This window comes from Chiloscyllium plagiosum, unplaced genomic scaffold (assembly GCF_037043375.1).
Source record: "Chiloscyllium plagiosum isolate Xiang-an unplaced genomic scaffold, Cpla_swu_hap1 HiC_scaffold_9, whole genome shotgun sequence".
In the NCBI taxonomy this organism is placed as follows: domain Eukaryota; kingdom Metazoa; phylum Chordata; class Chondrichthyes; order Orectolobiformes; family Hemiscylliidae; genus Chiloscyllium; species Chiloscyllium plagiosum.
Window position 1 is genome coordinate 91,705,101 of NW_028270147.1, and position 25,156 is coordinate 91,730,256.

The 25,156-nt window shown below is 40.0% G+C and overlaps 1 protein-coding gene and 1 pseudogene across 5 annotated transcripts in view; both read left to right on the forward strand.

Annotated features, from left to right (window-relative positions):
• ralgps2 (Ral GEF with PH domain and SH3 binding motif 2) overlaps window positions 1-25,156 on the forward strand; it is a 470,074-nt gene that overhangs the window by 173,537 nt on the left and 271,381 nt on the right. For all 5 annotated transcript variants that reach the window (XR_015758209.1, XR_015758208.1, XR_015758210.1 and 2 more), the window contains exons 3-5: window positions 4,908-5,032; window positions 12,634-12,741; window positions 20,674-20,724. Coding sequence is in view for 2 of the 5 variants with exons in the window: in XM_087990912.1 (XP_087847038.1) it covers window positions 4,976-5,032; window positions 12,634-12,741; window positions 20,674-20,724 (216 nt within the window). In the remaining 3 variants the exon portion in view is untranslated. The remainder of the gene's footprint in view (window positions 1-4,907; window positions 5,033-12,633; window positions 12,742-20,673; window positions 20,725-25,156) is intronic.
• LOC122554818 (U6 spliceosomal RNA) lies at window positions 4,175-4,273 on the forward strand (annotated as a pseudogene).

Here is a 25,156-nt window from a genome sequence, read left to right on the forward strand (position 1 = left end):
CTGGTGACTACACTGGTTCAGGTATACTTCTAAGATGGAAGACAGTTGAATCCTAAGGATATTCTATATGTCAAGATGGAAATGTGTTGCTGGAAAAGCGCAGCAGGTCAGGCAGCATCTAGGGAACAGGAGAATCGACGTTTCGGGCATTAGCCCTTCTTCAGGCATTAGCCCGAAACGTCGATTCTCCTGTTCCCTAGATGCTGCCTGACCTGCTGCACTTTTCCAGCAACACATTTCCATCTCTGATCTCCAGCATCTGCAGACCTCACTTTCTCCTATATGTCAAGATGACCAGATGTCCAAAGAACCATTTCAAGGAGATCTGCAAGTATGATGCAAAGGTCCTTAGCACCAATTCTCATATCTGAGGGACAGTAGCTGATGATGCAGGAAAATGGCAACATAACCTGAAGATCAATCTATTCATTAGATTAGATTAGATTAGATTAGATTAGATTAGATTACTTACAGTGTGGAAACAGGCCCTTCGGCCCAACAAGTCCACACCGACCCGCCAAAGCGTAACCCACCCATTCCCGTACATTTACCCCTTCACCTAACACTACGGGCAATTTAGCATGGCCAATTCACCTAACCTGCACATCTTTGGACTGTGGGAGGAAACCGGAGCACCTGGAGGAAACCCACGCAGACACAGGGAGAACGTGCAAACTCCACACAGTCAGTCGCCTGAGTTGAACCCGGGTCTCTGGCGCTGTGAGGCAGCAGTGCTAACCACTGTGCCACCGTGCCGCTCACTGTGGTGATCAATGGATACAGCAGCTTGGCAGCAGCTGCCAGCACTGAACAGCCACAATTGCACCTAATAACCGTTTCTTATTTGTTGTAGAACCTACTTCATGGATTAGACTTTTCAGCAATTAGCAAAAGTACACTGAATGAAGTTATCTCATCTCTGCCAGATTTCATTTGCTGCATGTTTATGCATGTGGAACGATGCCGACAATTCTAGCTATTTAAATTTCCTGACCACTTAAGGTAGACCAGTGCTATAAAAATACCATTAGACTAGTGGATGGCATATGAACAGTCATGTTGTTTTGCCTTGTGTTCTTAGCATTTCAAGTTTTAGTTTCATGACATCTAGCTTATAAGATTTTCGTTGAATGTTATTGTTTACTGCAAAGTATCTTTCTGAGTAGCTAGTAGTGATGACGGATGTACATGACAATGCTACACAGATTAAGCATATCTATGTAAATTTTGGCACATTTTGGGTCTCACCACTTTTTGTGAAATTTGTGACAATGTAAATCATGTATCTTTAAACTCAGTTGTGCTATCAATTTTGCATTTGGTCATTTTCAGAATGACATGCACTGAAAACATCCAAATTCTGAGACACAGTTGCACTACATATTCTATTCATTGAATTTAAGACTGTACAATATCTGAATTAAAAACAGAATATTCTGCAGAAACTCCGCATCCAGAATTGGCACATACTTGGTGGAAATAGGAAACCACTGAAGGAATTACACCAGGATGAGAAGCTATTCAGTAATAAGTTCTTCTTGTTGTCCATTAAGTTTTATGTTTATCTCATTACTCAGCTTACCTACAACCACAAACACACAAATAGACACACACATTCACACTCTCACTCTCTTTGTATACATTCATTCTCCCTTTATTGCCTCTGGCTAACCTAGCATTCTCCTTGATCTTCAGCTCATCCAAAATTATGCTGATCCATCCTATCCCATAGCAAGTCCAATTCAATCTTCCTCATTCATGCTGTATTGGCTTCTGGTTCTTCAGTTCCTAAAATTTAAATTTTTCATACTCCTACTCAAACACCCTCATAACATTATCCTGTCTTATCTCTGAAATTTCTGTCAGTCCAAAAAGTGGTCTGCTTAGATCTTTCTATCCTTCTGTCTGTGGCCTATTGTGCTTCCCACTTCTTTCACCCCAGTGTAGCCTGCTCAACTTTCAGAAATATCAATAATTTTGAAATGTCCAACCTAAACCCTGCAGTTCTTGACTCCCTCTCTTTCTTGGAGATCTTACTTAAATTTCCGCTACCTAAGCTTTCATTCAGCCCTCACAATATTTTCTTTGTTGGCTTAAATTACTTTAATGACTTTATGGAGCAACTGAGCACATTCTTGTGTGTTGAAAGCTCTAACTAAATGCATATTGTTTGAATTGTGTTAAGTGCTGAAAAAGTTGCTTTGCATTACAGGTTCAGTAGTTTTTGAGTTTTTCCAGCATTGTCTGCTTTTATTTTAGATTTCCAGCATGTGCAGCATTTTGCTTTTATTAGTTTTGTTTTTTAAATTTATTAATGGGACGTGGATGCCTCTGGTCAGTATTTATTATCTATCCTTAATTACCCAGAGGACAGTTAAGAGTTAACCACATTGCTGTGGGTCTGGAGTCACATGCAGGCTAGACCAGGTTAAGGATGGCAGTCTCCTTCCCTGAAAGCCATCAGTGAGCCAGATGGGGTTTTCCCAACAATTCATGGTCATCATTAGACTCTTATTCCTATTTTCAAAAATTGAATTTTATCTCCTATGGCAGGATTTGAGCCTGGGTTCCCAGAGTATTATCTGGACGAACAGTCCAGCGATAATACCACTATGCCATCACCTCCCTACTACTTCTCCTGTCTTTTGCTCCACTGGAAAATCTGAAGAAGTGGCTTTGGACTTGAAGCATTAATTCTTTCTCTCTCTGTAAATGCTGCCAGATCTGTTGAGTTTCTCAGATTTTTGTTTCTATTTTAGATAATGTATAATTTGAACTCTGTGATCAGAATTTGCTTTGCAACTGTATGTTTCAGCTTTGGGATAATTTCAGTGCACAATATGCTGAGAGTGATCAGATGAAAAATTGTTGTGTTTTTTTTGCACCTCCCATCTTGGGGTTAAAGATGCATACTTGGACTTGCACAATTCAAATTTTCCCTTGTGAACTTAGAAATCAAGATAAGTTTGGCAGATGATGTAGTTCAACAAAAATAGAGTTCAGTAAGACACGAGTTCTCTGATTGTTTACCTACAACTATGAAGTTTTGTTAAATGAGACTAGAAATTTAGAAGATTTAGCATTTCATTCCAAGCTTGTGTTGGATTAACTGATATTATTCAGTGCAGTGTTTAGGTTAGTGTGATTGGCCTTCTTACCACCTCCAAAAAAGGGCAAGAAACCATTGTGTAGACATCAAGGGTGAACACAATTATGCCTGGCTGTAGAATAAACTTGTAAAAATGTGAATGAGATATGATGCAGAGCTGGGCTGAGGAGCGGCAGATGGAGTTCAACCCTGTCAAGTGTGAGGTTGTCCATTTTGGAAGGACAAATAAGAATGCGGAATACAAGGTTAACGGTAGGGTTCTTAGTAAGGTGGAGGAGCAGAGGGATCTTGGCATCTATGTTCATAGCTCTTTGAAAGTTGCCACTCAGGTGGATAGAGCTTGTAAGAAGGCCTATGATGTATTAGCATTCATTAGCAGAGAGATTGAATTCAAGAGTCGTGAGGTGATGTTGCAGCTGTACAGGACCTTGGTAAGGCCACATTTGGAGTACTCTGTGCAGTTCTGGTCGCCTCACTTTAGGAAAGATGTGGAAGCTTTGGAGAGGGTGCAGAGGAGATTTACCAGGATGTTGCCTGGAATGGAGAATAGGTCGTACGAGGATAGGTTGAGAGTGCTAGGCCTTTTCTCATTGGAACGGCGAAGGATGAGGGGTGACTTGATAGAGGTTTATAAGATGATCAGGGGAATAGATAGAGTAGACAGTCAGAGACTTTTTCCCCGGGTACAACATAGTGTTACGAGGGGACATAAATTTAAGGTGAAGGGTGGAAGGTATAGGGGGATGTCAGGGGTAGGTTCTTTACCCAGAGAGTGGTGGGGGCATGGAATGCGCTGCCTGTGGGAGTGGCAGAGTCAGAATCATTGGTGACCTTTAAGCGGAAATTGGATAGGTGTTTAAGCTAGGACAAATGTTCGGCACAACATCGTGGGCCGAAGGGCATATTCTGTGCTGTATTGTTCTATGTTCTAGATCAAATGCAGTTTGCCGTCTGAGGAGCGTATCCCAGCTGTATGAAGGAAAATAAGGAAAATATTAATGTAAAAAACAGTAAATTAAATTTCATTTGTTAAAGTAGTTGTGATGAAAATACTCTGAATAACCTGACATCAGCACATACACTAAAACTGGAATGATACAGAGAGAATTAGCATGACCAATTTGTAAGGATGACACATAAATTCATGAAGCATTCCATACTTAGTGGACCCTCTTGTGGCGCAGTAGTAGCTTCCCTACCCTTGCATTAGGAGGCCAGTGTTCACGTCCCACCTGCTCTAGAGGTATGTAATAACATCTCTGAACAAGTTGATGAGAAAAACAGGTTAAATAATTGTTAGATTGGATTTAGTAAGCACGGTGGAAGTGAGGACTGCAGATGCTGGAGATTAGAGTGGTGCTAGAAAAGCACAGCAGGTCAGGCAGCATCCAAGGAGCAGGAAGATAATGTTGGGAATTAAATTGCATAGATATTGTGCTATGTCATTTTACAATTTAAATGTAAAACTCTTTGTTGTTAAAGTACATGCAATAATTGGTTTGCTCCTTTTCAGAAATGTGTTCCTATTGGGAATCTTTGTGTACTGTATTTGGGAGTCAACTTTTGTGTCATTTTAATGATTGCTTTGTCAGCTGCTTCGTCAGTTTATGGCAGTTGTTTTGAAGGCATTAATTTGAGGTGCTAATTAGCTTTTTAGTATATCAGCGTGTCACAGAAGAGAAAATTAAACATTTTGAAATAGCCTGACAACTTTTATGTGCCTCTTGTGCTTTACAAATAGAAACTGAAATTCTTTTGTCAAAGTCTTGCAACTGACTGGTGCTGTGTCTTTGTACAGGAGTGATGAAGCTTGCACCATGACTATGAGCTTTTCATAATGCTATTGTGGTGGGTGGCATAGGAAGTATGGACCTGACTAACGGGCAATCGAGTGCGATATATTTTACAGCCACAGCTTCTGAGGTAAGGCTTCTGCATTCATCTGTTTGTTTTTCTTATTTGTTAATTTTTTTGTGCTTGGAGGTAAGGAATTCACTTTACCTAATTAGTACTTATCGAGATGGGGAGAGATTTGGGCAGATTTAATGAAAGAAGTAGATTTAAAAAATATAAATTTTAAAATCCGTTCAAATGAAATTGTTCGGCTCAGGTTCAAAGTGGCAGTTAAATGGTGCTTGTAAATGGACACGGGCAATTTTAGTTTAGGAGGCCTGCTTACATAGCAATTATTAGAGTCTGTGTATCCTTGTAAATGGGAAGAGAGTAGATAATAGGTGCTAATTCAGAGGTAAAATCAGAGGTGCCAGTATACAACAAGATTCCAAGTTTGAAGTCATTTTCTGTGATAAACAAAACAAAATCAATGTTGACTAAACATTACTTAGTAAATAGCTAATGCTGTCGTGTACAGAAAAGGTCTTCCTTCTAAGATTCTTAAAATAACCCTTGCTCCAGTTACATTACACCATGCTGTTCTCTCAGCAGAATTGTAGTCTTGTTTGGAAGATCACAAATCCCTCTGGTATTTCAACACACTCTTTGCTCCTTGCTTCACCAGGGCAGAACTGCTAGATTCCATTTAAAAGCTACTTATCATTGTTTAAATCTAGCACTAGAATTTTAAGACGACTGATGCTGGGCCCCTGTTCCCCATAGCAATGATATCACATTGACTTATTGCTGGGTAGAACTTGTGGAAGCTAAAATGCTCTATTTACACCTTAAAGCACCTGTTTTAATTTAAAACACAGGCTTTTTAAAAAATTCACAGACGTCACTAGCTAGGCCAGCATTGTTTGACCATACCCAATTGTCCAGAGGGCAGCAAAGAGTCAGCCACATTGTTATGGGTCTCTGGTCACATGTAGGCCAAACCAGGAAGGATAGCAGAAGCAAATTACTGCACATGCTGGAATCTTTATTAAGATTGGGCAGAATGTATTAGGCCATCCAAGGAGATTTATTGATGCCAATATGTTAGCCTCAACTTCATGAATTTCTATTTTCCATAATAACCTATTCCACACCTTATCAAATGCCTTCTGGAAATCTAAGCACAACACATCCACTGGTTCCCCTTTGCCTGCAGTACAAGTTACGTCTTCAAACAAGTCCTCTAAATTAGTTCAATGTGATAGTTTTGTAAAAATGACAATGTTGGCTCTGCCTGATTGTCTGGAACTTCTCCTAGTGCCCTGGTAAAAAGCTTCTAGCATTTTTCCGATAGGTAGAGTCGGATGTCAAGCTAAGTAGCCTGTAGTTTCTGAATTTCTGCCCCCCTTCCCTTTTTTTTGAATAAAGGAGTTTCATGAGCCGTTTTCCAATGTGAAGGAATCTTTGCAGAATTTAATGACTTTTTGAAAATTGAAACCAATACCAACTAGCTATCTCACCGACTAATTTATTCACTAGGATGAAATCCATCAGGACCCGGGGATGTGGAAACACGCAGATCCAACAATTTACTCAGGATTGTTTGTAATTTCTTGAGTTCCTCCTTCTGTATCAATTTCTGAATTACAGCTATGCCCAGAATGCAGCTATTATGCTGTCCCTTGTGATACAAAATATCTGTTCAATTCATCTGCCATCTTTTTGTCTTCCATTTCTAATTCCCGAGGGATAAGGATCAGCACTTACTTTAAGTCTTTTCTTTATTAAAATCAGATAAAAAAAACTTGCCTACCTGTCTTTATACTTTTGACTAACTTTCTCTAATACTGTAATTTTTTCCTCCTCCTTTTACAATTTTTTTGTTTTTTTATATTCTGTCCAATTTTCTGACTAGACACCTATTGTTTCACAATTAAAATCTTTTCTTTGTGTTCGATACTGTCTTTGACATTTTTAGTTAACCATGGATAGTGGTTCTGTCCCTTAGAATTTTTCATACATACTGGAATTCTATGCACTTTCTCAAATATCCCCTTAAATGTTTGCCACAGCATCTCTCTTGACTTATCCTGAAACAAAATTGTTGGTCCACCTTTGCAAGTTCTTCTTTCGTGCCCTAATTGCCCTTGTTTAAATTCAATGGTCTGGACCCACAATTCTGCCCCTTAAACAGTACGTCAGATTCAATCGTATTATGATTTGGAGATGCCGGTGTTGGACGGTGTACACCAGGTTATAGTCCAACAGGTTTAATTGGAAGCACTATCTTTCGGAGCGCTGCTCCTTCTTCAGGTGGTTGAGGACCTGGTTTCTGGAACTTAGGTCATCCCTCTCTGTTATACTAATATCATGTTTAATTAACAAAGTCAATCCTCCACTCTTTCCCTCGCTTCCTGTCCTTCTGAAATGTCATGTATCCTTCAATATTCAGGTCCCAATCTAAGAACATAAGACATTGGAACAGAAATTAGGCCATTTAGCCCATTGAGTCTGCTCTGCTATTCACTCATAGCTGATAAGTTTCTCAACCCCATTCTCCAGCTTTCTCCCAGTAACCTTTGATCCCCAAAAACCTATCTACCTCAGTCTTAAATATACTCAATGACCTGGCCTCCACAGCCTTCTGTGGCAGTGAATCTGTAGATTCTCTCACACTCTGGCTGAAGAAGTTTCTCCTGATCTCCGTTCTAAAAGGGTCTTCTCTTTGCTCTAAGGCTATGCCCTCTGGTCCAGGCCTCTTCTACTAATGGAAACATCTTCCCAACATCTACTCTGTCCAGACCACTCAGTATTCTGTATGTTTCAATTAGTGTCCCCTGCCCCATCCTTCTAAACTCCATGTGGTACAAATCCAGAGTTCTCAAACATCCTTCCTATGTTAAGCTTTCATTCCTGGGACTACTCTTGTGAACTGCTCTGAACGCACTCTAGGACCAGTACATCTTTCCTGAGCTATGGGGCCCAAAGCCCCACACAATACTCCAAATGTGGTCTGACTAGTGCCTTATAGAACCTCAGAAGTACATCCCTGCTTTTACATTCGAGTTCTTTCAAATAATTGCATTTGCCTTCCTAACTACTGACTCAACCTGCAAGTTTACCTTGAGAGGATCCTGGACTAGAACTCCCAAGTCTCTTTTCATTTCAGATTTCTGAATTTTCTCCCCATTTAGAAAATAGTTCATACTACTTCTTCCTACCAAAGTGCATGACCTCACACTTTCCCATGTTGTACTTCATCTGCCACTTCTTTGCCCAATCCCCTAACCTGTCCAAATCCTTCTGCAGCCTCTCTGCTCCCTCAGTACCACCTGCCCCTTTGTCTATCTTTGTACTGTCTGCAAACCTAGCCAGAATGCCCTCAGTTCCTTCATCTAGATCATTAATGTTTAAAGTGAAAAGTTGTCTCAGTCATCCTACAGCCATGTCTCAATTATATCCACAAGATTGTACTTACTTATCTCAATGTGACTACTAGTTTGTATGCTTTATTTCAAATCCTACTGTCCATTCAAATACAGCGTCTTAAATATTGTTCTTTTGTTATTTTCTTAATCTCTAGCCTTATGTGCTGATTTCCTCTTAGATCTGTATTCTCTGTCCTTTTCCTGTTATTGTCTATTTATCATTTCCCATATGAATTCTCTCCTGTGTTGAATTTGCCCCAGTCTATGATTCATCACAATTTCCCAAATTTGGGTCCTTTCCCCTGTTACTTCATTAGTTATACGTTTGCAACAATACTGTCCAGAGTAGTTCAGATGTAGACCATCCCAACATTACCGGTCCCACTTACCCCAGTATTGGTGGCAGTGTCCCATGACGTAGAACTAGTTGCTCCCACACCAGTCTTTCAGCCACTCTGACCTTGTTTACAGGATGCTAATTTGCAGAGATTATTACCATAGAAGTTCTGTTTCTTAATTCGGTGGCCAACTCTTCATACTGGCTCAACACCAATTTTCTAATTCTTTCTATGTCATTGGTGCCTACATGGATCAGGACAACTGTTCCTTCCCCCTCCAACTCTCTCACCCTGCCCAGAGCAGATACCCTGAATCATGTGGCTGGGCAGACAATAAAACTGCCTGGACTTGTGCACTTTGCTTCAGAGAACAGTGTCATCCCCCTGACTATGCTATCCCATATTACCACTATTTTCCTTTTGCTTCACCTTGCTTGAAATGGCTTCCTGTACCACAGTGCTGTGGTCATTTAGCTCATCCATGCCACAACTCCAGCTGTCATCCAAACAAGTTGAGAGAAGCTCAAACCTTTTGGATAATTGCAGAGGTTGACACTGCTGGCACTCTTGTCCTCTGGATTCCCTTGTCTGCCTCACTTGCAGTCACATTATCTTGTCCCTGACCACTGACCATATCAGAGCATCCTATCCTAAGAGGTGTGACTGCTTCCTGGTACAAAGAATCCACGTAACTTTACACTGTCCTAATGCCTCGCAGTGTCTGTAGTTCAGCCTCCTGTTTGTAAACTCAGAGCAAAGCTGCTCAAACTTTAAATGCTTAGTGCAGCTATGTTTGCCCAGGTATAACATCTGATATATCTTGTTATTTCTACACTCGCTGGCATGAGGCATTGGTAGTAATTCTGAGAGTAATCCTGTTATCCTAAAAGTCCTTCTTTCTTAATTTGCATCATAACTCCATATACTCAGCTTGTAGTATGCTATCATTCTTTTACTTCTATCAATACCAATGATATGTAACACGGCCAGTAGCTGTTCACCTCCCCTTCAGAGCAGCCTGCAGGGTCTTCGAGATATTGTTGTCCCTGGCACTGGGAAGATAACAAACTATCCAGGAGTCCCTTTTGTGACTGCAGAAACACCTGCCAATTCCGCTTATTCATGAATCCCTCATCACCATAGCTGTCCATTTTTATTTCTCCACTCTTGAGCAGGAGAGCCACCGTCCTGTTATGGATCTGGCTCTCCACTGCTGTTCACTGAGTATTTGTCTCTCCCAACAGTATCCAGATACTAAGTGTATGACAGTTACAGAAATCTCCTGCCTCTATTGCTACCTTTACTCTGCCCGGTGATCACCCATTACCCTTCTGCCTGTTCAGTCTTTGCTTGCGTTGTGGCTGCCTCTGAGTATGCTGTCCACGATAATTCAGCGTCACCAGTGCCCCACAGCAAGAGCACCCGCAGCTCCAGCTCTGAAATGCATATAGTCAGTTGATGCAGCTTGGCACACTTTCCGAACACCAGGATACATGAGACATTTGCATCAGCCATCAAATGCCGAAAGTTGAGCATGTCACCGGTGCAAGATCTGTGCCATGACTTCCCATTAGGCTATGCTGGTTAGTTGCTCCCTTTAAAAGAATGCTAGTTACACTGGGAACCTTTCTCCAACCCCAACACACTCACTACATTACAAAGTTCCACTCTATTTCAACTCCCTACTAGCACTATTGCTTCCCTTATGTACTGATTAATGCCAGTTCCTCTCAATCTATTTTGCAGTGATGCTCACTGTCTGCACATTCCACTTATTCTACTTTATATCAATACTAACTGCTGCATGCACCTCCCAAACAACAGGCCTAAGCAGTTCTTTGTTTATCAGCCTGGCAGACTGTTATGGAAGCTTTCTTCAGAAAAGAAAGAACGAGCTAGTTCTGTAATATTTAATACATTTCCTAAATTTTTATGGAGTTATTAGAGAATGAAACCAGTATAAAGTTGCAACACCATTGAGGGAGCTCAATCTACAGTCTTTCTCAATGTAGGTTTTGTTTGATTTGATTTACTATTGTTATGTGTACCGAGGTACAATGATAAATGTTGTCTTACATGATTTACAGGCGGATTGTACATTATAAGTGCATATGGGTAACAGAGCAGAGTGCAGGGTACAATGTTATACAGCTGCTCAGAAAGTGCTGAGAGAGATCAACATTAACATTACAGAGGTTCATTTAAAGGTGTGATAACAGCAGGGAAGAAGCTGTTTTTGAATACTTGTACGCGCATGCAAACATTTATATCTTCTGCCCGAAGGAAGTGGGTGGAAGAGAGTATAACCTTGATTATGTTGTTTGCTTTCCCAATGCAGTGGGAAGTATAGATAGAGTCAGTGGATGGAAGGCTGGTTTACGTGATTGACTAGGCTATGTTCACAACTGTGTGTAGTTTCTTTTGATCTTGAGAAAAGTTACTGTGTCACACTGATGCATCTAGATAAGATACTTTCTATGGTGCATCTATGAAATTTATCAGAGTCTTTATGGAAATGCTGAATTTTCATCGCCTCCTGAGGAAGCAGAGGCATTGCTGTGCTTTTTTGATTGTAATGCCAAAGTGTGTGGACGAGGACAGATTGTTGGTGATCATCCCTCACAGGAGCTTGATGCTCTCAACTATTTCCACCTCAGCACCATTGATGCAGATGGGACGTGCCCTCCACTCAGCTTCCTGATGTTAGTGACCAGCTTCTTCAATTTGCTGACATTGCTGGAGAGATTGTTGCCTCTACACCATGCCATTAAGTATTCCGTCTCTTTCATGTACTTCATCTCATCGTTGTTTGTGATCTGACCAACAGTGGTGATGTTGTCAGCAAACTTGCAAATGGAGTTGGTGTGGAATTTGACCACATGGTCATGTGTGTGCAAGAGGTGCAGTAGAGGGCTGAGTACGCAGCCTTGTGGGGCACCTGTGTTCAAGATTATCATGGAGGAGATGTCACCTATGCTTAATGATTGTGATGTGTTGGTCAGGAAGTTGAGACTCTCGCCACAGAGAGGGGAGCAGGGGCGCAGGTCCTGGAGTTTGGAGATGAGTTTCTTTGGAATTATAGTGTTGAAGGTGAAGCTATAGTCAATAATGTACAGACATTTTCCTCCGTACCTAAGACATCCAACACCAGTACTTTGTGGAGGGATTATGAATTATATAAAGAGCACTGCAGCAAATGAGCAAATTCTATTTGGTGGCACTTTCCTTCCCCATGCCTTATACCATCAAGGAAAAACAGCAGGGTAATGAGAATATTGTTACCTGTAAGTTACTCTCTGCGGTAGCAAATGATTTGGGTTTGAGGATAAATATTTGGTTACAACTTGAAATTTTTGACCTGAGCATCAACACCAGAAGGATCACCGTTGTTTAATTGAAATCTTAGAATGAATAGACAATCAGAAAGAGCTATGCTAGTGTTGGCCACGTCCTGAGAAACGCATACAGAATCATATATTCGAGCAAAATATATGTATTTGGAAAGCTCAACCACACAGTTTCAATATTTATTCTAGGGAGGAAGAGAGTAATTGCCAGAATAGCCATACTTCTGCTGGTCTCATAACCTGTGCCATCTATAGACTCTAAACTTACAAACCTTTCTTATCTGAATCTATTTAGCAGTAAATCCTGCTGACACTTAACCTCCCCAACAATATCTTTGGTTAGTTATATTGTACCTTGCTTCTCATGACTTTGTATTTCAAATTCTCACTCTGTCTACAGATTTCTTTGATTTTACTTTAAGTCCAACTTTTGGAATCATTTCCAAACTTAATATTTCCTGTCTGTAGCCTCTTGTTTTCTGGTTTTGCTTGTTAGGCTTTTCTCTAAATGACTCCTGACTATGTTATTAGATGAAGGTCTGATGTTCTCAACTCATGAATGTGTCTCATTCCTGCAGCGGAGTAGCAGCTCTGAGTCTCTGAGTGAGAAAGCTTCTAATGATCCTAAGAAAAGTTTTGATGCAGTGGTCTTTGATGTCCTGAAGGTGACGCCAGAAGAGTTTGCTGTGAGTACAGTTGGTGATTAAAGTCTTTGCAGTGTGTCTGTGGATTATGCATGAAATAGTGAATTGAACAAGAGAAATGCAACAAACGTAATATCATTGATCATTGTCAATGTTGTTTTGGAGTTTGGTTATGCACATTAGGGTAATTGTTACATACTAGGAAGGAAAATGCATGAGAAGCTTTTAATGATTGTACTTTAAAATATATTCTGTTTTTCTGAAAATTAAATTCTTAATATTATCCTGTTTTGGGTATTCTTCTTGGTGATGTCATTAAATTAGAAGAGGTGCCTACATCCTCTGTTAATTTTGACAACTTAATTTATTTTTATATGATGTGGAGGTGCTGGTGTTTGACTGGGGTGGACAAAGTTAAAAATCACAGAATGCTTGGTTATAGTCCAGCAGGTTTATTTGGAAGTACAAGCTTTCAGAGCACTGTTCCCTCATCAGGTAGCTGGTGGGGGGAGGAGGATCATAGGACACAGAACTGTATGATCTTTTGCTATAAATTTTGTGTCCTATGATCCTGCCCTGATCGCCTTAACACTCTAACTTGTAACCCTTCAGACTGAACAGAGCACCTTCAAGCATCATACAGATTGCAGAATACATATTACAATTCCCACACTTCAGTATCAATGTGTCCCACGTTATTTTTATTTTCCCTCAGCCTTTTCCTAAGGCCTGATTGTTTTGCTTCTATGTTACTTATTGGTATTTATTTCTGTGTACATCTACAGTTCCCACATCTTTTGATAGCTTTGCTTATTACTGGCTCTATGTCTGAAGCTTTAATCCTTAAATAATTCAACTTCTTCAGTGACAAAATTGAAATGCTCTGGAAGCAAAGACATCCAAAGTGGCAGTCTTTTTATTGAAATAAATTGGAATATTTTTGAGTCTTGAGGCATATTTTATGCGCATGAATCGATGTGCACGAGAGAAACATTGATTTTCTGTTGTATTTACAGCACAGGTATTCTATTCTCAATTCCTGTCTTTCTTGTTCAAGCGCGAACATGCAATGTATCCTTTTTTTGAACAATAATTAATTGTTTTCAAAACATAGAATTACAGTAGTTGATTAGAGAAATCATGAACTATAATTAAACAGAACTTTTCTGTTACTGAGTCATAGAGATGTACAGCACGGAAACAGACCCTTCAGTCCGTCTCGTTCATACTGACCAGATATCCAAATTAATCTAGTCCCATTTGTCAGCATTTGACCTATATCCCTCTAAACCCTTCCTATTCATATACCTATGCAGATGCATTTTAAATGTTGTAATTGTACTGGTCTTCTCCACTTCCTCTGGCAGTTCATTCCATGCATGCATCACCTTTTGTGTGAAAACGTTGCCTCTTCAATCCCTTTTAAATCTTGCTCCTCTCACCTTAAACGTATGCCCTCTAGCTTTGGACTCCCCTACCCTGGGAAAAGACCTTGACTATTCACCTTATACATGCCCCTCATGATTTTATGAACTTGTATAAGATCACCCCTCAGCTAGCTTCCTGATTGCATTTAATGAGGCATATTGAACAACATGAGATCATTGTCTTCAATTTTGTATTTGTTTTTAAACAGGAAGATAATTTCATCTTAAATTAACATTTATTAACAAAATGTATTTTTGATTTTTGTGATACTGTCATTCAAGATCCTTAGTGAGCAACTTGCAACTGAAATTCTTCTACAAGCATAAGAGGCATTTCAGTGACACTATTACAAGAGACTTTTCTTTGTTTTCTCATTATTTTAGAATCTCTAAATCTAAATTGTGGTGTCTTTTTTTCATTCTTTCATGAAATGTAGCTAGAATTTATTACCCGTTCCTTGAGAAATTGATTGAGAAAGACTGAGGTCCGGTGTAGTGTTATGTTCTCTTTGGATGTGAAACTTTCGTAATTTACTCATGCAAAAGTTGGTTTCCTGCCTTTCCAGTGTTTTTTCCATCATCTCATTTAAGTCTTGAAGAAAAGCCTGATCATTGGCATTTTTTCATTCTCGAGTGCAAACTAAGATTGCTTTGGTTTTGTACAGGATAATAGCCTCCATGGAGTTATTTCAGTGGCGATGAGGGAAAATAGTATGCTTTGAGGAAATTTTGCTCACTGCAGTTGATTTTGAGTTGGGGTAAGCATTTCTGGCATCATGCCTTTATTTGGGAAGCTTGACTCATTTGATTCTGCAGTCAAAAACTGGACTCGGTATGTGGAAAGAAGGTGTTTTTTTTCTGAGCAAAAGACATTAGGGCGGATGAAAAGCTATGAGTAATTCTTTCATTGTTTGCAGATCTGCAGCATTTTTAGTTATTCGGAACCTAACACTCCTTGAGGTACTACATACAAAAACCTTTCAAGAGTTGTTGGATTTAGTTAAGGAATATTACGACCCCAAGCCTCCTCTAATTCTGAGACGCTATCTATTTGGCAATTCGAGAGGGGAACCTCCAGGAGAATCTGAATCAGGATTTTGGACTAGGTTGAGATAACTGGCAGAGGCATGTGATTTTGGGTTAACCCTGAATGAAATGCTGAGAGACCGTTTGGGATCCTGATGTAACCATGCAAAAGCACCTATTAGCTGAAGCCCAGCTAGATTTCAAACTGGCACTGTGACTGGCTGTCATGCCTGTTCATTAGAGAATGCGGCAAGTGGAGCATGTGAGCTACAGAGTGTCCTGATGGAATTGGACACCCTCACCTCTCCAACTGAGCTTGAAGTACACCACTTGGGTGAATGCAATCGCGTAGCCTTACGCAGGACATATCTTGAGCAGAGGGGCACCATGTCAGCCCATGGAAAAACCCCAAAGTGGCTAAGTGACTAAAATGTTCTTCAGGATCTGGGCAAGCAAGCCATTGTAATTCCTGCTGGCATGCGGACTTGAAACCGCAAAACAATCCTATCAGGCCTGATTAGAGTAAGAGAACTCAGGCCAGTATCCAGGAGAGTGCTCATTCTGGGAAGTTCACCAACATGTGGTTTGGAACAGCTAATTTATTTATTAATATCCAAATCAGAACTAATCAAAATAAATGTCTGGTTGAATGGTCATCAGATTGTAGTGGATACCAGGCTTTAACAAGGTTCATTCTGGACGAATTTCAGTTTGGTAAGACCTTGACTAAACTGAGAAACTATACTGAGGAAACCATTACAGATTAATAGTATGACTTCGGTTTCAGTCTCCTATGAGAAGCAGTTGCTGCAATTACCATTGGTTGTAGTAAAAGACTCTGGCCCGAGCTTGATGCAATGGAATTGGTTGAGAAAGATTCATCTTGATTGGCTCATAATCTTTTGATTAGAAAATTGCTGCCTGAGTGAAGTTGTGACAAAATACCCAGAAGTTTTTCAGGAAGATCGAGGGATTATCAAAAGAGGCAAGGTCACTTTACATGTTGACGAGGAAGCAATTCAGCGGTTCTGTAAGGCCTGCCATTTGCCTAGCATGAAAAAGTAGAGGCAGAAATCAGGTGGCTGGAAAGCGAAGGAATAAAAAAAAACTGGTATAGTTTGTGGAATGGACAGCACCGATCATATTGATGGTGAAACCTGATGGGTTGATTTGCCTTTGTGAGGATTTCAAGCAAATGGTAAACTGCTTCTCCTATCTGGATAAATATGCAATCCCTCGTGTCGAGGACTTGACATGAACCATGTGTACCTGCTGGACATGAGCCATGTGTACCTGCAATTGCAACTAGATGAGAAGTCACAGAAATATTCCATATTTAATACCTATAAGTGTTTGTACCAATATACAATATACAAGAAGGGAAAAATATGTGTTCAAGGCACCCAAGTAACCTACTTGGGCTACAGAGTCAACAAGATCAGGTTACACCCATTGGAAGACAAAGTGAGGGTGATCAAAGATGCTCTGACTCCTAGGTCTATACCAGAGCTTAGATCTTTCCCTGAGTTGGTGACATGTAACCTGGCCTCCATCTTGGCACTCTTACACCTGCTATTGATAAAGGGTCAACCTTGGCAATGGTCGCATAGCCAAGAAATGACCTTTAGGGAAGTGAAAAAGCAGCTATCATCATCTGTGATGTTGGCCCATTTCAATCTGAAGTGAGAGGTGGTGCTGACATGTGATGCCTCCCTGTATGGTATAAGGGTAGTTTTGACAGAATGGAGAGGAACGCACGATAGCGTATGCTTCCTGGACTTTGGCATATGCCATTTGCAAATAGGCCCAGAAAGAAAAGGAAGGTTTGACAATCATTTTTGGTGTGAGAAAATTCCACTAATACCTTTATGGATCTAATTTTGTAATAGTGGCAGATCATAAACCCTTCCGAGGGCTATTTGAAAAAGGTAAGGCTGTTCTGCCCATAGCCTCTGGTTGAATTCAGAGGTGGGCCCTTATTCTTCGTGTGTACAGTTACAAGTTGGAGCACCTTCTGGGAGGCCAAGTGGTAAATGCCTTGAGCTGCCTCCCACTGGCAGATACATCACCGGCGGTATCCCCCCCCTGGAAGAATCCAATTTGGTTTTAAACTTTCTGGACACCCTTCTGGTCACTGCTGACAATATCCAACTGTGGACGTAAAAAGATCCTGTCATGGCAAAACTAAAACAGCTGGTGGTGATGAAGGAAATAACCACAGCCAGAAGTGAAACCTTTCTGGACCCGGTGAGACTAGATCACCATAGAGGATGACATATTAATATGGGGAGCAAGAATGATCGTCCCAAGTAAAGGTTGCCACCAGATACTGACTGAACTCCACCAGTGTCATCCATGGGTTTCCAAAATGAAGATGTTGGCAAGAAGTTATGCCTGGTGGAGAGGATTGAATGTTAACATAGCTGGGTTGGTGTAGGCAGTGCCCAGAGTGCAAACAAGGACAAAAATTGCTGCCAGCAGCACCCCCACATTTATGGGAAACGCAGGGTAAACCCTGGACTGACTCGCACGTTGACTATGTAGGTCCTTTCATGGGCTCAGTGTTCTTGGTCTTTGTAAGTGCCCATTCAAAGTGATTAGATGAGCACAGAGGTGATTTGTCAAACTTGGGTTTGATGATTGTAAAGCTGCATATATTGTTTGCACTACACTAATTCATCAAGTCATAAAGATTGACATGAGTTTGGCGAAGTGGTCCTCAACAAAAGTGTGGATCACTTGAAAGCTGCTATCTTGCAAGCAGGACCAGATCTAGCCCTGCCTGAGGAAGAGGAGTAATTTCTTCCCAGAAGCTTTGGCTGCATGAGGTTGGCTGCGGTCTGGTACATGCTGCCTGTGTCCAAGTGGAGTCAGAGGAAGAAGACCTGATGCGAAAATGTCCCAGATGATGCTAGAAGAAAAAGAATGGGAGGTTTGGGGTGGGGGGGGGGGGGGGGGGGGGGGGGGGGTGGGAGAGGAATGTATTGTTTGTAATGAAGGCAGTGTGGATCTCGTTGAGTATGATATGCCTGAGTGGGACTGTTAACCTGGGCTAATCAGGGAACTCTGGCTGACAGATATAAACAGGAGTGGAGCCCGGGTGTCCTTGGAGAAGGAGCACGCGGTGTCCACCAACACCCTGGAGGAGTTCAGGGAGAGGTGGGTGCCGCAGGGAGTGGAGTGCATCATTTCTCCCTCCAACTCTATTTTGATTTAGTCCCTACCCTCCCCTTCACTGTTTTGATCACACAGCACTGTCCCTTGATGTGAAGGGCAGTGCTTGTCCCTGGCCACCCGGGTGTTTTCCTATCTTCCTGGTGGTGGAAATTGAATAAAGATTCGTGCACTTTGTCTTTCACTGTGTCTCACACCTGCACACACACACCATGGGTGCTGGGGATAAAATAAGCACTACCGCACTTAGGTGGTAGTGTGGGGGTTAAAAAAAAAGAGGGGATCACCCGGAAAAAAAAAATTAACAGAGGCAAAAGGAAAATAAAAAGAAAAAAAAAATAAACAGGAGTGGAGCCCGGGTGTCTTTGGAGAAGGAGCACGCGGTGTCCACCAACACCCTGGAGGAGTTCAGGGAGAGGTGGGTACCACAGGGAGTGGAGTGCATCATTTCTCCCTCCAACTCTATTTTGATTTAGTCCCTACCCTCCCCTTCACTGTTTTGATCACACAGCACTGCCCTTTGATGTGAAGGGCAGTGTTTGTCACTGGCCATCCGGGTGTTTTCCTATCTTCCTGGTGGTGGAATTTGAATAAAGATTTGTGCACTTTGTGTCTTTCACTGTGTCTCACACCTGCACATACACACACACCATGGGTGCTGGGGATAAAATAAGCACTACTGCACTTAGGTGGTAGTGTGGGGGTTAATTTGAAAAAAGTAAAAAAATAGGACATCAGAGGTGGACACCGCAGGGAGTGGAGTGCAAAAAAAAAATAAACAGGGGTTTTCACTGTGTCTCACACCTGCACACACACACCATGGAAAAAAAAAATAAACAGGAGTGGAGCCCGGGTGTCCTTGGAGAAGGAGCACGCGGTGTCCACCTTCACCCTGGAGGAGTTCAGGGAGAGGTGGGTGCCGCAGGGAGTGGAGTGCATCATTTCTCCCTCCAACTCTATTTTGATTTAGTCCCTACCCTCCCCCTCACTGTTTTGATCACAAAAAAAATAAACAGGAGTGACAAGACTCACTCTGACCAGCTCGCTCAGAATTAGTTTACTGTGCATGTGTAAATAAACGGTGACTTAATGATGGAATACTGGCCTCTGTGGAGTTATGTACCCTTAAGTATTAAAGGACAATTTAAAAATACGTTAATTTGGATCGAGTCAGTCCCTCTGATTTATGATGGCGTACAGGGAGCCTGCACTTAGCATTTGATTCAGCCCCATGTTTCTATTTACATAGTATGTGATCAAAATAAGCCCAAATACCCTGTCCTAAGCTATAATTTCTGAGAAAACATGTAATTTGGGGAATACCTTCAGTCAAAAGGTACCAATGTGTTGTTGAGTTGGTTAAATTTTTTTCTGCTTTTGTGAATCTGATGCAATATACAGCATTAGTTGTTCAATTTGGTATCCTGATGGAATTTCTCTTAAACCTTTACTTTAAAAAATGTCTCAGTGGAAAACAATATGAGTTTTACATTGCAGGTTGAAATGCAGCACAAACTGTTTTCCTGATTTAAGCTGCAGTTATCTTGTTGTGCATTAAAAATTCTAATGCAGTTATATTTGTTATGCCTTTTATGTACATTTGTTACTCTGGTTTCAAAATGAATCAAACTCAGCCAATGCTAATAATGTTTTCTAATTACCTTCCCTGCTTCCATTCTGTGTATATATTATTAAAACATTCTATTTTGGCTATTCCTCCAGCAGCTGTTTTCTTTAGAGACCATACCTATTAAATCACAAAAATATTTTCCACTTCAGTCACCTCATGCATTAACTTTTGCTCAAAACCTTCTTTATAATGTGTTTGCCTGTGTATGTGGTTTTAAATTTGTGCATCAAATATAATGATGCTTCAGTTGAAAATCTGGAAGTAATTATTTTCAATTTATCTCTAGTTGAATTGTATAACTATTGTAATTGTTCTTTAGAAATTGTCTCTTTATCAAATTGATGGGGTTTTCTAAAGCTCATCCTGTTGAGGACAGAAAAGTTAATTAGTAATTTAGGGTGATTAATGAATTTTGTTTGTGAAAATTTAGTCCTTAAGGAGCATCTCAGGAAGTGATAGCCAATGATATTAGATACTTGAACTTCTATTGTCTAACATCTTCAAGTTTGAGTTTAGATATTAATTAGCTAGCACATTTTTAAACTGCAGTAGTTCCATTGATTCCGAAAATATGTCTAGACAATTATTCAGCCTTTCTTTAAGGCTTCATATTTTCGCAGAATAGCGCACAATTAGGACATTTATTTTCAGTTTTAAATATTCATAAAATGTGAAGGTTGGCTAATTGAAAAATCTGATCTGTTTGGTTTCTTTCAGAGTCAGATAACACTAATGGATGCACCTGTTTTTAAAGCTATTCAGCCTGAAGTAAGTTCCTTCACATTGCGATTGCTACAAACTATGAAGCAGTGTGATAACTTTGGACATAATATTTTTACTGATGATATGTTTTAGCTGCTTATACGGATTATGATTGATTACTCTAGCATAACTTTCATTCTCTTCTTCTCTATCTTAGTTCCATTCTAAGTTGTCTTTACATATGCATGCAACAGATGCTTAATGTTATGTTTGAGCCATGACTCTGAAGCTGGTGAGGCAGAGAGATTTTTAAAATTAACATAGGTCAGATGAAAAATCTTTTGATTCCTACCCGAAACCCGATGTCTCAGGTAACTGATTCCATTGCTTTCGTGAGCTCGGCATTAAGCTAAACCGGATAGTATACAAAGTTTCTCGAGTCTTATTTGAGCTTCAAGTTTAGGATTCCATGTTATCTGTTTTCATTTATATAAATGTCATTGTTAATCCCAGTCTTAATTTTAGGCACTTTACATAGGCTCATATAAATTATGGATGCTAAAAAATCAAGGTCCAGGTGTTTCACTTTCTACCATCCTAATAGTCAATTGATAGAAAAATAATGGAGTTGTTTACTAATGTGATTATTGCTATCATAAGTTTGACAACAGGCCAAAATATGAGGCTAAGCAAATGCACAGTAAAGGAAATCTTTGAAAATCACTATTTCACTATCACTTCGTTCTCTCAAACGTGGTATATTTTGCATCATTTTCTCTTCTTGTCTGAGTATGTCTTTGTGAAGATATTTTCTTTCTAAAATGCACGCTATAAAGCTATTCATTACCATATGGCTTGAGTTTTTCTAAATAAATGCAGAATAGCAAAATCTGTTACGTCCATTGCCATCACCCACATAGTGTCCCTTCTTCTGTTGCTTCTCTAATAGTCTAATGTGTTGTATGCATCTACAACTTCACCGTGCTATCAGTGACACATTCTTCAGTCAACAAATATCTCAAAATTCTTCAGTCTCTGCTAAAAGCGTTCTTTGGTAATTTTTACCAGTTTGTATCTTTGATTATTAATTCTCCCAACTTTCCAATTCATCTGAATCATGACACTGTCAGGGCATGTTGGTCAATTTTTGTTTTTGTTTTACATTGTCTTCCTTAAACCATGGGTGCTGAAATTCATCACCAGTCTAAATTGCAGGTTTTGCATAATTCAGTGGGATATGTCAGTGGGATTGAATGCCTTACTATTTAAAATTTAATATATGGTGCAGCTTATCCAAGATATATATTTAAGTGCTCTGTACAACATAAATGTTTTTAATTTATTAGAGAAATTAGCATCTTTAAAATTTCAGACAAAATGAATGTATTTTAAGGAGTGCATTGGCCAGTAATTTTTAGCCAATTATTTCCTAATGGCTAATTTTTCAGTTGTGCAAGACATACATTTTTAATTTTGCTAGAGGAGATAAAGTATTAGTATTATATTGGTAGTAGTGAGCCTTTAAAAGCAAGGTTTAGTGGCCCATATCAAATCAAAAGGACGTTGAGTGAGGTGAATTATTTGATAAGAGCGTCCATTAGAAGGAAAACTCTATTATATGAATATGCTTAAGCAGCACATTGATAGGGAAGGAAAGCAAGACAAAAATGTGTACTTGCTGGAACTTGAAATGAACACAATCCAAATATATTTGAATTTGATATTCCTGAAATTAAATTGGATAATGAGGAAGTTCTCAAAATTGGGATAAATTATTGAGCTACCTTCCGGAAGAACATTGAAGTGACCTGAAATAATTATTATAATCATGTGGAGAGATGTGTGTGAATATGCTGGTAAGTACTGAAATGATTACACATGATGTAGATATTTGAAATGCTGTTCCAATTAAGCAACTTCCTTACAGACTTAACTGTCTAACGTTGGCACATGTTCAAAAAGAGATTAAAAGCATGTTCAAAGCCGATATAATCAAAGTGAGTTGCAGCAAATGGTGATGGTGCCAAAATCCAAGTCACCCAATGAGTGTTGATTACTGCAAAGTTAAAGCAATTGTGAAATCTGATTCGTATCCTATTCCACAGCTGGAAGGCTGTATTGAGAAGGTGGGATAAGCAATTTATATCTTGAAGATAGACTTACTCAAAGAATACTGGTGGGTACCTTTATCTGAGAGCGCGAAGGAAATTTTGGCTTTTGTGACAACGAATGGACTTTACCAGTTTAAAGTGATGTCATTTGGTATGAAAGATGCACCTACATTTCAAAGACTAACCAATAAAGTCATTTCAGAATTATCCAAATGTGTGGTGCACATAAACGATCTGGTGACTTTAAGTCACACTTGGAAGAAGCATTTGGAGCATCCATCAGAATTGTTTGATCGACTTCAGAAGGCGGGCTTGGTGATAAACCTGGTTAAGAGTGAGTTTTGCAAAAGTCCAAGTCATGTTCCTGGGCCACATCATTTGACATTTGACACAGATGACCCCATGGATGGGAAAACAAAGGTTATTGGGGAATTTTCGATACCATTGACGAAGAGGAAAGTGTTACAATTCCTGGGACTGAGTGGTTTTTATTGAAAACTTGTACCAAATTTTAGCAACATTACCAGTAATGGGTCTGAGGCAATTGATCATAACCCCTTAACATTTTTGGAGATGAAATTTAAAGATAAAAATACCAGACTGTTTTTAGATGGAGTTTATTGTTGCAGCCATTTACAGAGGAACCTCGATTATTCGAAGGACATGAGTGGGGAGCATTTCGTTTGGTTAATCGAATGCCGAATAAAGTCGTTAGCCACGCATTAGGACCTTGTGATCTTGTGCGGATAATCCAAAATTCGGTTAATTGAATGCCAGATAATTGAGGTTTCTCTGTAATTGGAAAGTTGTACATCTGGCAGGATGAGAGAATCTAATTGCCACCACATTGTCTTCCTTAATTAAAGTCACGACAAAGGTGTTCGGTGGCAGAAGAAACAGACTGAAATGAACTGTAGTATTAAATGATTGCATGCTGATAGTCAGTGTAATGATATGTATTGTAGTGTACTGATTGTGTAAGACTAAACTTTTTAAAAATGAAGCCATCTTTGTATGTTTGATGGTTCATGTTTTTTAAGGGGAAGATGTGATGTTACAGGCTTTGAGCTGTATTTTATCCTGTTCTTTTGAAGAGAAGTTTTGAGCCAAAGTGGCAAGCTTTCTCTTCCAGGTCAATAAAGTAGACAGCTTATGAAGCTTTGGGATTTTTTTTTTGTTTTTAAGTTGGAACAATAGAAGCACCATGACTAGGTGGAGTCAGGCGCTCTCAGAATCAGGGTTTTAGTTTAGCTTTCACTAGTTGTTGGGGATAGTGAAGCTTGGGTTCTCTGTCTCACATGCGATCTGGCAGCAAACAATCAGTTTTACTGACTTTGCCTTTGTCAAGGATGTATTGATGGGATATTACTATGTTGGAACAGTTGCTCTTTAGTGGTTAAATAATTCTGTTAAGTTTTGCAATAGTTATAAGCTTTTTTTGTTGTGTATTTTAATTGTAGGGTAAGAATGAAATGTGTTTTCCTTTGTAACATTTGGTGGCTAGTGCAACATTGGGAGGGCCATATCACAGATAAGTCAAGCAATAGCCTGACAATGTCAGTAAGGTACAGTTCCATGAGTATGACTATGTCCCAGATAATACCAGCACCCTCCTATCAACCAATACTGACTGAACTGGTCAAGACCCAAAGGACATAGGGTCTGTGACAGGTGGTGAGGCAACTGACAAGAGGAAAAATCATTATTGCCCCATCCCCACCTGTCTGTTTCCCGTAGATGCTTCTGTCAATAAAAGTATTAGTAGGAATGACCATTGCACAGTCCTTGTGGAAATAAAGTCCCGAGTTGCCATTGAGCAAATCCTCCACCATATTGTGTGGTACTATGTCTATGCTAAATTGGATAGATTGGTGACACAACTGGCAACTTAAGACTAGTTATACCAAACATAAGTGATAAGTTAAAGACTAAAGGCTAAGCAGTTCCATAGCCTTGAGAAGATTTGTAGCTCAGGTTGAGGTTTCAGGCTGACCTGGAAAGTACGTTTTCAGATGTTTAGTCAACATACTAGGTAACATCATTAGTGAGCCTCCGGTGAAGCACTGACGGTATGACCCGCTTTTTATTTGTGTTTAGGTTTCCTTGGGTTGGTGGTATTTCCTGCGGTGATGTAATTTCTTGTACCTTTTCTCAGTGGGTAATAAATGGGATCCAAGGCAATGTGTTTGTTGATAGAATTCTGTTTGGAGTGCCATGCTTCTAGGAATTCTCTTGCGTATCTCAGTTTGGCCTTTCCTGGGATGGATGTGTTGTTCCAGTCAAGTGGTGTCCTTCCACATCTGTATGTAAAGATACTAGTGAGTATCCAATACTGAACTACAGATGCAGTTGTCCCAACACTCACAAACGGAGCTGCATTAGGACAT